The sequence below is a fragment of the Oryzias latipes genome, chromosome 8 (assembly GCF_002234675.1).
Source record: "Oryzias latipes chromosome 8, ASM223467v1".
Lineage (NCBI taxonomy): Eukaryota > Metazoa > Chordata > Actinopteri > Beloniformes > Adrianichthyidae > Oryzias > Oryzias latipes.
Genome location: NC_019866.2, coordinates 21558282 through 21574085, shown reverse-complemented (window position 1 = coordinate 21574085; position 15804 = coordinate 21558282). Strand labels below are relative to the sequence as shown.

At 38.5% G+C, this 15804-nt stretch overlaps 2 protein-coding genes across 4 annotated transcripts; one reads left to right on the top strand and one right to left on the bottom strand.

Moving 5' to 3' along the window:
* The first annotated feature begins 2988 nt into the window (after window positions 1-2988).
* LOC101163578 (cysteine protease ATG4D) lies at window positions 2989-12651 on the top strand. Of its 3 annotated transcripts, XM_011478573.3 has the most exons (13): window positions 2990-3205; window positions 3653-3798; window positions 5030-5263; window positions 5341-5424; window positions 5501-5674; window positions 7259-7349; window positions 7461-7538; window positions 7685-7749; window positions 7862-7989; window positions 10212-10290; window positions 10373-10449; window positions 11758-11877; window positions 12042-12651. In XM_011478573.3, the coding sequence occupies exons 3-13, from the start codon at window positions 5086-5088 to the stop codon at window positions 12213-12215; spliced, it is 1248 nt and encodes a 415-aa protein (XP_011476875.1). In that variant the 5' UTR covers window positions 2990-3205; window positions 3653-3798; window positions 5030-5085; the 3' UTR covers window positions 12216-12651. The 3 variants fall into 3 exon arrangements, with proteins under 3 accessions (XP_011476874.1, XP_011476875.1, XP_004071879.1); XM_011478572.3 differs by having other exon boundaries at window positions 2989-3205; window positions 3653-3794; window positions 7259-7538; XM_004071831.4 differs by having other exon boundaries at window positions 7259-7538.
* A 1879-nt stretch (window positions 12652-14530) lies between these two features.
* On the bottom strand, window positions 14531-15581 carry LOC101157945 (galactosylceramide sulfotransferase-like). Its single transcript, XM_020705000.1, has 2 exons — window positions 15514-15581; window positions 14531-15440 (listed from the first exon to the last, which is right to left on the bottom strand). The coding sequence occupies exons 1-2, from the start codon at window positions 15579-15581 to the stop codon at window positions 14531-14533; spliced, it is 978 nt and encodes a 325-aa protein (XP_020560659.1).
* Window positions 15582-15804: the final 223 nt, after the last annotated feature.

Here is a 15804-nt window from a genome sequence, read left to right as displayed (position 1 = left end):
CTTCTAGGAAAATAGTTCCTGCAAAGCGGCAGGAGTTCATTCGAAATTTACCTCTGGATTGTGGGCGTGACCCTTAGAGCAGGGAGCTTGTGACCCGCCCTGCGTACTTTCTACATTACAAACACAATCTTTTTTAAATGGCATCTTTTTCATCTGCTTCTGATTCACAGAGATTTAAATATAATAAATATAATGTATAATATAATTATAAATATAATAAATAAAATTTAAATAAAAACCCAGAAACACTTGTCCTCCATCATCAGAAAAATGCCATGTTAAGAACAACAAAAACACAAGGTTCATCGGAGTGGGTCTTTAAATGTTCACATTAGCTCATTAGAAAAAGGAGGAACAAGGAAACCTGGGAGTTTTCAGGAAAAAGAACAAATACCTTAAAACTATTTCCGGCGTGAATAACAAAGAAGCTAACTGAGCTAACACATAAGTGAATCAAGACAGCAGAAAAACCCCAACAGCATGGCTGCAGTGAGAAAAAAGGTTTCCATAGCGCACATTAAAATAAGTCAAATATTACAAAATTTTGATTAAAAACCCCCAACAAAGAAAAAAAACTAATGTTAGTGTTGCTAAAGCTCTCTTTAGAGGGTAGTTTTTTTTTTTTTACTTTTTGTTTTCCAGAAATTCCTTTTGGGGGAAATTTTTTCAAACTAGTGGTGGAAACGGTTGAACCAAACTGGGAGACTCTGATAACGCTGAGCTATTCTCACATTTTTCTGCTCCTATTATGTCATTTATCACGCACGTCCTGTTAAAAACTAAAAGATGACCAGGCATGGAGAGATTTTCCATTTGTTGGCCCGTTGGAAACTGGACCAAGGAACCAAATGCTCCCACTGACAGAACTGGTTGATCTGTTTAAGGGCTGACTTTCAATGGCATTGGAAGAGGTCCATGAACTTGCACAGGGACACTATGCAATGATGCCACTTTTTAATGGTGTCCCCAATTGTTAAGTTTACATTATGCTCTTGAAAAAGAGAGAAAAAAAACGTTTGCAATAAGCCAAGCAAGTACCTTTGTCATAAAAACTGTCTGCTGATCCTAGTGAAATGTGCAATCATATATTTAGGCTAATTAGTGAGTGTGCTCCTAGTGGGTAAAGAGGCCATGTGTGTGATGAAGCATGAAATAGCTAGCACATGGAGAGGAATATACGTTCTCATTTGCTCATTTCTGTTTCTGCACAGGTAGAGTTTGTTGTTTAGTGTTATACGTGAAGGAAAAATGCAAGTCATTTGTTCGGGGCTCATTTAAAGTCTGTGTTTTGTAGAAATGTGTATTATTATGCAATCCATCAGTGCCCTAGCTAGGCATCCTTGTCAGTGAAACCTTTAAGATGTTGAGAGCTTCATAGTGGTGAAGTCTTGTTTGTTGCGTGTAAAAAAAAGTTGTGTGTCACCAAGAAACAAACCAGTCTTAGACTGACACCATGTGGACATCTTCATACAACACCAGAGTATATAGGGAACAAAGAGAAATGTGTGTAGAAGTCTGAGACAGTTTGCTTGTGAATCTTTCTCGTAATTGTTGTTATAATGTCTATTTTACTTCCAGTTCAGATTTGCTTTATTTTGATGTTCATAAATTAAACATCAAACTAATATTTGGATATTAAACACTAATGTTTGTGTGTGATCTGACAACAATTGCACTTTATTTATAGTAGAAAAAAATGTTTACTGTGATTGATGTATTTATTTTTTTATTTTCTATTTATTGAACAATTTTAACTGAGTTTCATTGTGCTAGTCACACTGGTTTGCCATTGGAAAACAACTGCATAATAGCTGTGAAATCTGAGTTTTTTCTCCATATGTCAGGACTAATGTTTCTGTCCCATCCATCTGTGTTCAAAAAGTTTGACTTTTTCTTTTGTCTGACAGTAGTTTCCCTCTATGCCAGTACATATTTACAAAAAAATATTGTGCAGAACCAGAAAAAGCCTACAGGATATGAAATGTAATTAAAAATAAAACGATAATGTCTTGTGGGGAATCTTTTTTGTACCGGTTTTCATTTATTCTTGAATGCAATCATAATGGCTCAAATGGCAGTAAAAAATATTTCATTGTTTGATAATTAAGATAATAATCGTTCTTGAAAACATCAATAAGTTTCAATGTAGAAATTAAAAAACAGGTTCAATATAAGGTCTTTAAAGTGGACTAAAAAGAAATATGCCTTTTGTTTATTCTAATACTATGTTCTACTTAATTTCTCTGTTTTCCTATTAATATTATTTATCATAATAAGGTTTACAGTTGCAGTAGGAAAAAAAAATGTGCTAAATTTCTTTTTTGCCTTTTTTTGTCTTGAATTTGAGTTCTGAAAGCTTTTATTTTGATGTTTTAAAATTATTGTACTGATAAAGATAATAAAAAACTAAAATATCCCATCATTTGGAACAATGATAATTTTTATCAAGAGTTTGTAGTTCTTTTAGTTATAATACATTAGTTATAACATAGTTATAGTTATAACATAGTTATAACGTAACTAATGTTATAATGTATTATAACATTAGTTATAATACATTACTTTGATCTGTTTTGTTTTTCAAAGGAAGTTGCAGCTTTTATTCTGAAGGCGAACGTACGTTACTTCCGTTTTTCGGCTGAAGTTCTTTTTTTTAAACTTTATTGTACAAAACGTAAGTACAACACAAAATACAATTTTGCAAAGTAAACTTCAGATATGCCAGAGGAGCATAAATATAACATGCATTTTACATAAAAACATTCAGGTTTCTACAACGTTCATACAAACACCGCTTTCTGGTTAAGGCTTTTGGAGATGTTATTTTCTTTTTTTTTTTCATACTTTATTGACAAACAACATAATACAATAACAACGTGAATGTCTCAGGGGGAATTGAATTTTGGAGATGTTATTAGTTTAATCTATAAACACACGGGATAGAAGTTCGTGACGTCGTCCAGTTAAGGAAGCAATACCAAGTGACCAGTATAAACAGGAAGTGACGACACCGTCACTACTTCAGTCTGCTATCGGATAAATGTGTGGGCATTGACTGTAAAAACAACCTCCTGTGTTGGTGTCGTACTGAGCTGACTCCAGTAAAAACGCACAAGCTTGCTCTGGTAAATTAACCAATTATTCACTAATAAATTACCGACTGGGTTGTCTGCACGGAAAGGAAGAAATCACGATGCGACATGAGGTACGTGTTTTTTCTCTTCACTCACGGTAAATTTCTTGCCGTGTCAACTTTGCTTTACTGTGTCCTGTCAGCGGAGTCATCAACCGAAGTCAGCATAAATAAAAGGAATATTCGGTTAAACCTATAAATGATTTATATTAAAAAGCTCAATGTTAGTTTGTTTTATGCTTATGTTGCTGTTAAATTCAGTCCAAATCATGTTCCCTGCTGTTTTTTCTTCCTTTTTTTCCCTGTTTGTAGCTTTAAACCCCAAACTTAGGGGTTGTAACATTGCAAATAGAGTTTAACTTTAGTCATTTGCAACTAAATGTCAGTGTCAGTGTGGGTTTAAATTTTTAGCAGTTAATTTGGTAAAAAAAAAAAAAAAATTAAAATAGAGACAATTGTAGGCAGGAGGAAAAACAAAATTTTTTTTCCTGTTTGATCTGTTTGCATTTGTCATTTCAGCTGAGGAAGAATACGATGCAAGAAGAGTCAGCTGTCTGACATGTTCGACCTTTGAGCGATCCTGCAAAACTGCATGAGAAAGCAGGATTCTTCAGTGATCAATACATCCATGCGTCCTTGTGATGCCACTGAAAGAACCGAGGCAGGTAAATGTGTTGCAACATTATTATGGGAGGAACAAATTCACATTTTCACAGCACGTTTTTGCTGTTTCCTCCAAAAAGAAAAAAAGTGTGACACAAGATAAAATGGTAGACTAGCCATGGCAGTTTTCTGAAAACATTATTATACCTGTGTTTTATCAAAAACAGCTACAAATATTTGTCACATTGTTTTATATTTCTGAGAATGTATTAACTCAACTATACCACCAAAAAATAATCCTTTAAAAGCGTCACTAGGAATGCCACATTCTTTTAGTATTAATAACTTGTTGATTTTGTACATTGTTAAATTGGTTTAAACAATATGTGTTTTTGTTTAAAGTATGTAATCAAATCTGTACAAACTGGTAACAAATTCAGAGCATCACTATTAATGTTTTTAGAATAACCCCCCAGCTCTAATTCTTGGTTTTTGTCTTTTATTTGACCTTTATTTCAGCAGGAAGTCCCATTTAGATAAGATCTCCTGCTGTGTGTTGGAAATGTTGGAATCTTCCAGTTTGATCCATTTTGTTAAATATTCTAATGTTTTTATCTTTACTGGGCTGGCCTTCGTGCTGGTGCTTTTTTACTGGAGCTGTGGTGTTGACCTGAGAGTATAACTCTTGATTTAACCGTTTTATTATTGTTATACTGTTCATTAATGATACATTATTTGTAATTTATGGTTTTAATCGTATGTTTTTTATTGGGATGGTGGCTTTCGGTCCAGGCCCCCCCTTAAAATATAATTTTTTCTCTTAACGGGACTTCCTGGTGAAATCAAGGTAAAAATTTAGAAATCAAATCAACCAAAACCAACAAATTTCTCTTCCCCTTTTTCTGTATCATTGGCACAACAAGTTATATTTAAATGCACTGTTTGACTTGAATGGAGTACACGAGTATTTCTGCTGTTCATTCAAGTTAAAAACTGCATTTAAATCTTTTGAAGTATTCTTACATTTTCGGAGAATTCTCAGAGTTGTCATTTTAGTTGCTGCTGGATGAAAACCACTAAAATGACATCTCTGAGATTCCTCTGGTCACAGGGCACAGTCACATGTTTGGTTTTGTGAACTTTCTGTTGCCGAGAAGGATTGGCTTTGATTCGCTCTGCACGAGCTCAAGCGTTTCCACAGGTGAAAGCTGCTTGAAGCTGCTTCACAGGGTAAGATTTGCTGTGCTTGGCTGCTCAAGTCACATGTTTTACCTCCTTGCTCTCTTTTTTTAGGCTGCTGTGAAAAAGGAAGGAGCTTTCTTGCTGAATTCTAGTCATCTCTCGTAAATATGAATCCCAGCATGCTTTGCGATGACCTGCCAGCTGCTGATGATCCCATGGATGACTGGCTCTTCCTGTCGCATAAGTCTGTGGAGTTTCTGAGCGATACAACATCTCTGCAGGAGACGGGGGACAAAGGGAAACTTAAATCCAAGCTGGTTTCTGTCTGGAACAGTGTCAAATATGGTCAGTTTTATTATCATGACTCCAAAACTCACCGAGCATGTCTGCATTACAAACTCATGAACTTTTAAATATTTCAGGCTGGTCCTTAAAGCAGAAAACAAAATTCAGCAAGAGCTCTCCCCTGATCTTACTTGGAAAGTCGTATGAGCTCAAGGATGAAGGTGAGGCGATCTCTTCGTTTAATAATGCGAGGAGGGAGAGAAAAGGTTTTCTCAAATCGATCTGCGATTGTTCTAGCAAACAAAGAGCGTTTCCGTCGCTCCTTTGCATCCCTCCTGTGGCTGACGTACAGGCGGGGCTTCCCTCAGCTGGCTGGCTCATCCCTGACCACGGACAGCGGGTGGGGCTGTGTTCTACGGACGGGTCAAATGCTGCTGGCTCGAGGTCTCCTCACACACCTGATGCCCCCAGGTGACAACATTCAAAGCAGTGTGCAGTCTGTGTCTGCTCTGTTCTCTGGCTCTTCTGTTTTAAAGCAAAACAGAACAACAAAGATTTTGTCTTTTTGTTTTTGAAACTGTAAAGTATGATGAATTATCAGGACCTCCATGAATATAAAAAATAGATGCATTATCAAGATTAAAGCCATAGAATTATGAGAAAAAGTACTAATCTTATGAGAATAAAATCGTCAAACAAAAAGATGTATTTAAGTTTGTAAAACCTTAAGAAAAAAGTGCTAATTTTAAGAGAATAAAGTTATAAAATCATGAGGAAAAAGTCATAATTCTACCAAAATAAATGTATAAAAACCAAAAAATATTTTACGAGAAAAATGTGGTAAATCATTAGAAAAGGATTTGCAAGATTACATTGTAAAACTGATAAAAAAGTGCTCATTTTAGGTGACTAAAAATGTAAAATTATGAGAAGAAAAGTCTCAATTGTCTGAAAATAAAGTTGTAAAATTATGAGACATAATTTTACAATAATAAATTAATAAGAAAAGTCTTCGTTTTACAAGTAAAAAAACACTATTTTAGACATCAAATTGGTGGTGTAACCATTGATCCACATTCTGTGCCTACTCATTCCATCAAAGCAGCAGTTTATGATGATGCCACAGGTTTCAGTTTATCATTGGAATCCCATAATGCATTAGGATTTCTGCAGCTGGACTGCCTACAGTGTGAAATGTGCGCCAGCTGTAAATCCACAGTCTTCTTCTGAGAGACCCAGTTTCCTGAAAATTCTTTTCAGTGTCCCAATGCGTTTTAATAAAACAATGCTGACTGGCTAAAAGGCTTAGCAGTAGTTTCAGAAAATAATAGGAAATACTGAGGTAACAATGTGTTCTGCGTCTCCCACACTGTAACATAATACTGTTTTTTATTGTTATTTATATTTTCTTAGTAAACGGCCTTTGGCCTAATAAAGGTGTGACTTTAATCTTTTAAACTCTTAATTCGGACCATATGAAATAATAACTTTATTATTAAAAAATATTGACTTTATAACTCCTAATCCTACAAGTTTACTTTCACATTTTTTTTATTCTTTTTCACAATTTTTTATTTTTATGGAGGTCGTAATTCTCCATCCTATCAAAGACCTTTCAAGATTTATAGAAGATTTATATACTTAATCTGGAACTTTTATTTTTGTTGAAGCTGAGACTTTTAAGAATTAATTCAGAAAAGGAAGGGTATCATAAATAGAAAAAGAACAAATTAACTGTTAACAGATGTTTTTAAATCTAAGTCGACTACTTAGACTTTTAGAGTCGCTGTTATTGTGTAACTGTGTGGGTGAATGGGACTGTGACTGTTAAGAAAGGTAGAAAAGTGTAATACAAGTATACTTTATTTACTATTTTGCGTCGGCTATAACTTGAACCTGTCGGGAATCATTTTTAATCTTCAAAAACTCCTTTTTTTCTTTAGGAACCCAGCTAAGTGTTTTTGTTCTGATTTGATTTTTAGCTAAATGTGGATGACAGGAACTCCTGAAATGATCATTTCAGATTACAAATAAACATAAAAATGTGTTTTACAGGCTGGATGTGGTCGGTGTGGTACCGGGCTGTGAAGGATGACCTGGACCTGCCTCACCATGCAGACTGCACCGACTGCAAATCAAACATGAGGTGTCGATATCAGAGCCTGGGGTCCTTGTATGACAGACCTCTAGAGGCCATGCACAGAAAGGTGGTTTCCTGGTTTGCAGACCATCCTAAAGCCCCCTTTGGGATACACAGGCTTGTGGAGTTGGGTGCAAGTTCAGGAAAGAAGGCCGGGGACTGGTACGGCCCGTCCATCGTGGCACACATCCTACAGTGAGACCCGAAACAGCACCGTAAGATCAGAACACACTGGAGTGCCGCCTTCAGGTTTTCTCTCTGACCCGAAGCCGTCTCTCCAGTGTGTTCCCAGCATGCATTCCTTTACAGAACCGCTGCAGCAAACTTGATTCTTTTTCCAGGAAAGCTGTGGCGGCTTCAGTCGACCTTCCCAATTTGGTGGTCTATGTTGCTCAGGACTGCACCAGTGAGCATCTCTCTTGTTGCACTCAGAACTGCTTAAAAGGAAGGTGGAAGCAGTTCTCTGAAGCACCCTGTTTGTTTGTTTGTTTGTTTGTTTGTTTGTTTGTTTGTTTCAGTCTACCTGCAGGACGTACGGGGGTTATGTGAGCGGCCTCCCCCTCACTCCTGGAAGTCTGTCATCATCCTGGTTCCCGTGCGGCTCGGAGGACAGGACCTCAATCCCTCCTACATCTCCTGCGTCAAAGTATTTAAGCAATTTTTTTTACTTAGCAGTTGAGAAAACGTATAATAGCTGAAGGCCTCTTGTGTTGGACAGATTTTACTGTTACAATAGGGGCTTATGCAGCTTTTGACTCACACAAGGTGTATATTTGTATTTTATTATCTTGACCAGACAAACTTAAGACAAAAAAGAGAGTGAGTGTGGAATTTTAGAAATGGGAGAAAAGGTACACGAAAGCAAAAATGGGTAAAGAAGTTGGAGAATGACTAAAGAAACAGATGGGAGAGGGTAGGATTTAAAGGGGCAACAAGGTCCTCCAGGTTTTTCATTTGCATTTTCACCACACAGGTTCGGTCTGTCCACAGACACACAGCAACACATTCGGATATTACAAACATACTGTACCTGTTGGCTCTAAAAACCTTCAAACATATGCATGTTGACACTTACTCAGTACAGATACAAATCAGCTCACACACATACCTATATACATGCAAGAAATCACCTGTCCACCATAAACAGTAGAGGAAATAAGTATTTGATCTCTTGCTGATTTTGTGTTTGCGCACTTCAAAGGAAACTTACACGCTGTCATCCTAATGGTAGGTTCATTTGAACAATGAGGAATCAAGATCACATTAAAAATATACATAGATTTGTTTGTCTTTCATGGAGGTAAATACGTATTTGATCATCTTATAAACATCAAGGGTTCTGGTTCACACAGACCCTTTAGACTCTCTTAATCAACCTGTCACCTAAATGGAAGACACCTGTTTGAACTGATCACCTGTAGAAAAGACACCTGTCCACAGAATCAGTCCATCAGTCAGACTCCAAACTCTCCAACAGGGAAGGACTGAAGAGCTTTCAGTGGATTCAAGGGAGAAGATTGTAGACCTGCACAAGACTGGACTGGACTACAAAACCATCAGCAAGAAGCTGGGGGTTACCATGGCAACTGTTGGTGCGATGTGACCATCAGTCCACCTATAGGTCAGGGACTCCAAACCAGATGTCCGATGCCTGGTGGGGTTTCCATCATCATGAGAACAGAGAAGAACTGGCCTGAAACAACAGCAGCTGAGCCACAGTCACCAAGGCAACCATTGTTAATACTTTACACCACAGTGGTTTAACATGTTGCAGAGCTCACAAAGACGGCACATGTGCAGGCCAGACTGAGGTTTACCATTGAACACCTGTCATCATGATTTAGAGAGAGATTGGGAGAAGGTGCTGTGGTCAGATGAGACCAACATGGAGCTCTTTGGCATCAACTCAACCCGTCGTGTTTGGAGGAAGAAAAATGCTGCAGATGAAGCTAAAAACACCATCCCAACCGTCAAGCATGGAGGTGGAAGCATCATGCTTTAGGGAAAGGGGGGGGGGGGGGGGGGTTTGCACAGGGCTACTTCACCGTGTGGACGGAAGGATGGGCGGGGCCATGTACCATCAAATCCTTCCCTCCATCTAGAGGCTTAAAATGGGTGGTGGATGAGTCTTCCAACAAGATAATGACACCCAAAACATACAGCCAAGACAACCAAGGAACGGCTGAAGAAGAAGCATATCAAGGTCATGGAGTCGTCCAGCCAGTCAATCCTATGGAAAACCTATGGAAAGAGCGGATGTTGCTAAGCAACAGCCACCAAATCTGAGTGATGTAGAAGTAGTTTGTAAAGAAGAATGGACCCAAATACTTCCTGATATGTGCAGAAACCTGCTCATCAACAACAAGAAACATCTGACCTCTGTGCTGCCAAAACGACTTTTACCACAAAGTATTAAGTCTGTCTCACAAGAGAGATCAAATACTTTTTTTCTCAATGAAATTCAAAAATAAATTTGAATACATTCTTTCCAGTTGATTTCTTGTTTGTCTTTGTGATTTTCTATCTCTCCCTGTTCAAATGAAGCCACCATTAGGATGACAGACTGTCAACTTCTTTTTAAGTGGGCAAACCCACAGAATCAATGGGATCAAATACTTATTTCCCTCCAGTGTATCATTCCTGCACACATACAGATCTGCTGTTTGTGCAAAGGTAAACAAGTACCGATGTTGAAACCATTCTTTATGCATAAAGGTGTTAGAACTGTGCTATATTACCTGAGGTCCTAGAATGTAGACGATAAGCTTTCAGAGGAAAAACACATTTTGTTTCAGCTTAAAAATATTGTCATCAAAATCCTGAAATCCACAGTCAGACTTTTCCTTCAAGGTCATTTTCCTCCCACAGAAACTCCTGGAGTTGCAGTGCTGTATTGGGATCATTGGCGGTAGACCAAAGCACTCCCTGTTCTTTGTTGGCTTCCAGGGTTAGTGGAAGGACAGTGTGGATTATAAAAATGTTTCTCCTCAGTTGGATAATTGTTTTTTTTTTCTTCCACTGAATGACAGATGACCAGCTGCTGTACTTGGACCCTCATTACTGTCAGCTCACTGTGAATGTGACAAAGGAGAACTTTCCTTTGGAGGTAGGTCACCGTATTTAGTCTCTTTGGCTGCTGATCTCTGACTTGCACCAATAGTTGCTGAATGTTTCACATTCATTTGTTTATCTAGCCTGCAGGTCATCATGGCTGTATAGAACTGTCAGTGGCTGATGCAGAAGTACTTTTAAACCTGGGGGATGATTGACAAATGACAGATCCCTTCCAGAAAGAGACAGTTCCTATATTTTGTCTAAAGATGCTCACAGAGTCTGCTCTCAAAGCTCTTTTTACATCAAATTTCTCCCTAAAGTTGTAAATTATTCTGTCCTTTTGTCAAATCTAAGACTAGTCTGTTGTTTTTGATGAGCATTGTTTTTCCTTGAATTCTCCACTTTTGTTCCTGGCTCTTGATATTGATTCATAAAGACCGTCTTTTACTGGACCAAGCGAGGCTGCAGTTTGTCATTTTTCGTGTTTGCCTTTAATAACAATACTGGATGAGTCCTTACGGTGTTCTTGGAGTTTCTCATCAGATTATATTTTCTCAAAGGTTATGCAGGTTTAAACAGTATTCTCTCCTTAACCCTGTAAACCCACTACATCAAAGAATTGACAGAAAATTCTGATTATTTTTTTTAGAATTGGGATTATTTTATAACCCTTTGATAAAATCTGCAACATAAATATTTTGCAGTATCTTTTTTTTAATGAGATGCAGTTAGTATCAATTATGATATTTTGGGTGATTTGGTGAGTTTTTGCTCACAACAATGTTAGTTTAAGATGCAAAAATATTGACATGAGTGTTCAGAAAAAAATGAGCATCGTCTCAAATTTGATCCACACATTTTTAACATGCTGTAACCATAGTCGACGCGTGTAACTGGATTATGAAGAGTTATCAACTCATTTAACATTATTTAAATACAGCAAGGGTCTATTTAAAAATTATTAACAATAGATGAGTTACTTTTCCCCTAAAGTTTTGAAAATTAGCAAAACTTTCCCCCCCAAAAGTGTTTTTAAACAGAAAAGGGCCTTTACTGCCCCTAGTGGAATGATGAAGAGCTACAGGACAGAAAAGAGGCCAGGTTATACACAATGGATTTTTTAAGGAATGTTTCTATCATTCTATCTACTGTGATAGGGGTCTCAGAAATGCGTGTTTCAAATGTGGTAATGGCTTTAAAAAACGGTTGAAATCTTGAAAAAAAACTATATTTAGTCTGTGTTTTGTTCAATTTAAAATCAGGGTTTAGTGTTTAGTGTCCTTTACTCTCTTTTATATACTTGATCAAATACTAAACTCAACTAATAAATCAATTTGTTGATGTTTCTTTTCTCTTACAGTCGTTTCATTGTAAATATCCCAGGAAAATGCCGTTCTCCCGCATGGATCCCAGCTGCACCATCGGGTTTTATGCAAGCGGACAACAGGAACTTGAACTATTGTGCACAAATGTTAATGAGGTCTGCCTCGTCATCTATCTAATTCCAAATTTGGCTTTTTGTTTTGGGTCTATGTCTAACATATGACAACATTTCACCCCCCACTCTCACCCAAACAAGAAATTTGCTGATTTGATTCTCTCATCTCTGAAATCCTATGATGTATGAGTTCTTCACTTCTGCAGGTGGTCTCCACATCAGCAGAGGGATACCCCATGTTTATATTTTCAGAGGGGGAAAGTTGGAAGGACGAGGAGCACAGCAGCTCCCCCGTGCACAGGGTCACCTATATCCAGAGGAGCAGCGATTTGAAGAGAGTCAGCACCAGCAGCAGCATGGACGAGTTTGTTCTGCTGTGACAGAAAAGCTGCACATCAGCCCTTTAATGTGAAGTTTGCACTAATGAGAACTGAGACAGCCATCTTCACCACGGAATCTGCTGAACTGATCAGGCATTTCGTCTGAATGTTGTATTTTAAGACTGCTTTTTGTACATTTGAAAATGTATTTTAAATTTAAAAATTCATTCAATTGAAAGAAATTTGTATTTTTTATCTTTAGGAGTTATTAAACCTGTTTGTGTGAAGAAAACAAACTGCAAAACAAAAGATTCCTTTGGATCGGTTCAACAAAGTCGAGGCTTTTGTTGCTGTGAGATTTGTGTTTCACGTCACTTTGCTGCACTTTGGGTTCGATCATTGGATTCTTAGGAACACCTGACTTCCACATTTCTGATAAACATGCTGACATTCTGGATTGTTTTTATTTAAATAAAGAGTTTATGAATTTAAGAAACATTTTTGGACTGTTTTTTTCTACCGAATGAACAACTCTGCTGATGCAGACAGACACTTCTTTAAGAAAAAGGAAGGCTGTAGGTGTCAGTGAATGACCATCACAGATCAAACTTTTTTCTAAATACATTTATGCTGTGCAAGTTATTCCAGTTAGGCACTGACAGATGCCTCAATAAAATTATGTAATTTCATGTCAAAAATTCCATGTAGCCACTTTCAATGGTAGGGGTCTGGACTTCCAACAAGCTCACTCCTGATTGGGGAGAGTGGTTGCCATAGAAACGTTGACTCAGACCAATCGCAGCATACTGACCATTTCTGATTCCAACATGGCAATGTATTACAAAAAATGGCGACTGAATTGACTTCATTTTTTGGAGCTGGAAGTAAATCATTGTCTATGGGTGACATCACTCAGTCGAATTCTCCAACACAGTCATGGCTCTGTATCAGAGTTAGCCTATCAGAGCAGGAGAATGCAGATCAACATCCATGTCAATCAAACTCTCCCACATAAACACTTTGACTACTTTACAGTGGGGCAAAAAAGTATTTAATCAGCCACCAATTGTGCAAGTTCTCCCACTTTAAAAGATGAGAGAGGCCTGTAATTTTATCATAGGTATACATCCACTAAGAGAGACAAAATAAGAAAAAAGAATCCAGAAAATCACATTGTATGATTATTAAAGAACTCATTTGTAAATTATGGTGGAAAATAAGTATTTGGTCAATGGCAAAAGTTCAACTCAATACTTTATTATATACGGCACCCTTTGTTGGCAATGACAGCAGTCAAACCTTTTCTGTAAGTCTTCACGAGGTTTTCACAAATTGTTGCTGGCATTTTGGCCCATTCTTCCATGCAGATCTCCTCTAGAGCAGTGATGGTTTGGAGCTGTCACTGGGCAACACAGACTTTTTACTCCCTCCAAAAATCTTCTATGAAGTTGAGATCTGGAGACTGGCTAGAACCCTCCAGGACCTTGAAATGCTTCTTACAAAGCCACTTCTTTGTCACCCGGTCAGTGTGTTTGGATTGTTGTCATGCTGAAAGACGCAGCCACGTTTCATCTTCAGTGCTTTTGCTGATGAAAAGAGGTTTTCCTTCCAAATCTGAACATACATGGCCCCATTCATTCTTTCCTTTACACAGATCAGTCATCCTGGTCCCTTTACTGAATAACAGCCCCAACGCATGATGTTTCCACCCCCATGCTTTACAGATGGAGGGAGATTATCAGTGGTCTTGTATGTCTTCCATTTCCCAATAATTGCTTCCACAGTTGACTTCTTCACACTAAGCTGCTTACCTATTGCAGATTCAGTCTTCCTGGTACAGGTCAGCAATTAGCTCCTTAGACAAGCTCTTTGGTCTTGGATATCTTACTGAAAAAGTTGCAGGTCTGTGAGAGACGGAAATCTTGCTTGTTTGTGGGTGTCTAAACACTTATTTTCCACCATAATTAGCAATTAAAGTCTTTAAAAATCAAACAATGTGATTTTCTGGATTTTTTTTCTCATTTTGTCTCTCATAGTTGAGGTACACGTATGACGGAAATTACAGCTCTCTGTTCTCTTAAGTGGGAGAACTTACAAAATTGGAGGCTGACAAAATACTTTTTGCCCCACTGTGTACTTAAACATGAGTTAAATGTAAAGCTACAGGTGGAAGACTGTCTTGTCTATAAAATAATTTTTTGTTTTCCTTTATTTTGAGGGATCTTTGTGCCTTTTGATCCTTTGATTGTCTTTGTGATTTTAATACGGTATTTTCTGCACATTGTGAGCTAAGGCTATGAATATTTAGAATTGTTTGTTTGAATTGATTGATCGCGGACTGTATTGAACTACATTCCGACAGCTCCTGGAGAGCATTACTCTGTAGGTACAGGCCGCATGGCTCTGCCATATTGTTTAAAGTACAGATGGGCGTGATACTGAAGTTCAGGCAGAACGAGTCGCATGCAGAAGCCTTGCTCCTCCTTGGTCAGATTACCTTGAACACTGTAACCCAGTATGGTGGCAGAGTCAGGCTGCCACGGTCTGACTGATTCCTCCAGTTCCTCAGGCGAAACGTTTTTGCCAGCCACACATTTCTGTCTGATTCTGCTCGAGGAGGCCCTCAGAAGATCCACATCTCTATTCAACCTCTCGGCTCCGTACTCCTCCACTTTCTTTTGAAACAACTTCAAGGAGAAGTCATACAGCTCCATCTCCAAGTCGTTCCAGGTTCTTATCCTGGCTTTGGTTGTCTCATCTAGGGAAGTAATGCTGTGTGCAGAACGAGTGTTGAAGTGAACATAGGCGAGCTCTTCCAGTTCCAGCTTCAGCAGAGCCCGCAGCAAGACCAGGGACTCATCAAAGTGCTCTCCAATCATAATCAGGTGGAAGGTTTCCACCAGCGCAGTCAGGTTAGCTGACCAGGCCATGTTCCCATGCTGGAGATCAAGGCCAAAATCAAAGCTCATGGGGTTCCTACCAAGCCCATTTTCAGGAGATTTAGGGTCCCAGAAGGATTCAGGCGTCCCCAAAAACACTGAAAGGGCCGACCTGTTCTCCATAGTCTCTGCAGCTTTTTTAGCCAGGGAGAAGGCCGGAATGGAGAAGGTGTAATAGGAAAAAACCGACTCAAACGTCTGCACGGGGTCACGAAGGATGGTGATGTAGATGGTGTTTGGAGGCATCACCTTTTTTAGCTCTTCCATGTTTAGACGCATGTGGCTGCAAAGTATGTCAAACTGAGAGGAGCCTTCAGGTAGCTCATCCACAAAATCGGCCTCGAATCTGAGAGAGGAGAGAGGGTCAAACACCAACATGAAGCATTGGGAAGCAGACAGGCTCTGAGACTTTGCCTTACTTGTCTGGATAGCTGAACTGGTAGCTGTAGGAGGGGAAGGCAAACGTTGCTCCATGCTTCTCCCCCATGCGGAACAACAGATTTTGCACTGTGCTGCTTCCTGTCTTGTGTGTTTTCAAAAACACAACAGGTGGAGGATTATGCCTTCTGCTCCTCAGGATTTCAAAAAAAAAATTGGGATATTTTGCAACTTGTGCACTTGTCTGTTTTTGTCGGCTGTTTTGAGCTTTTTGTTTTGACTTTTCATTCAGGTCCTTGCTTTCTTTCAGTGGCATCCCACTCCTGCCTTTA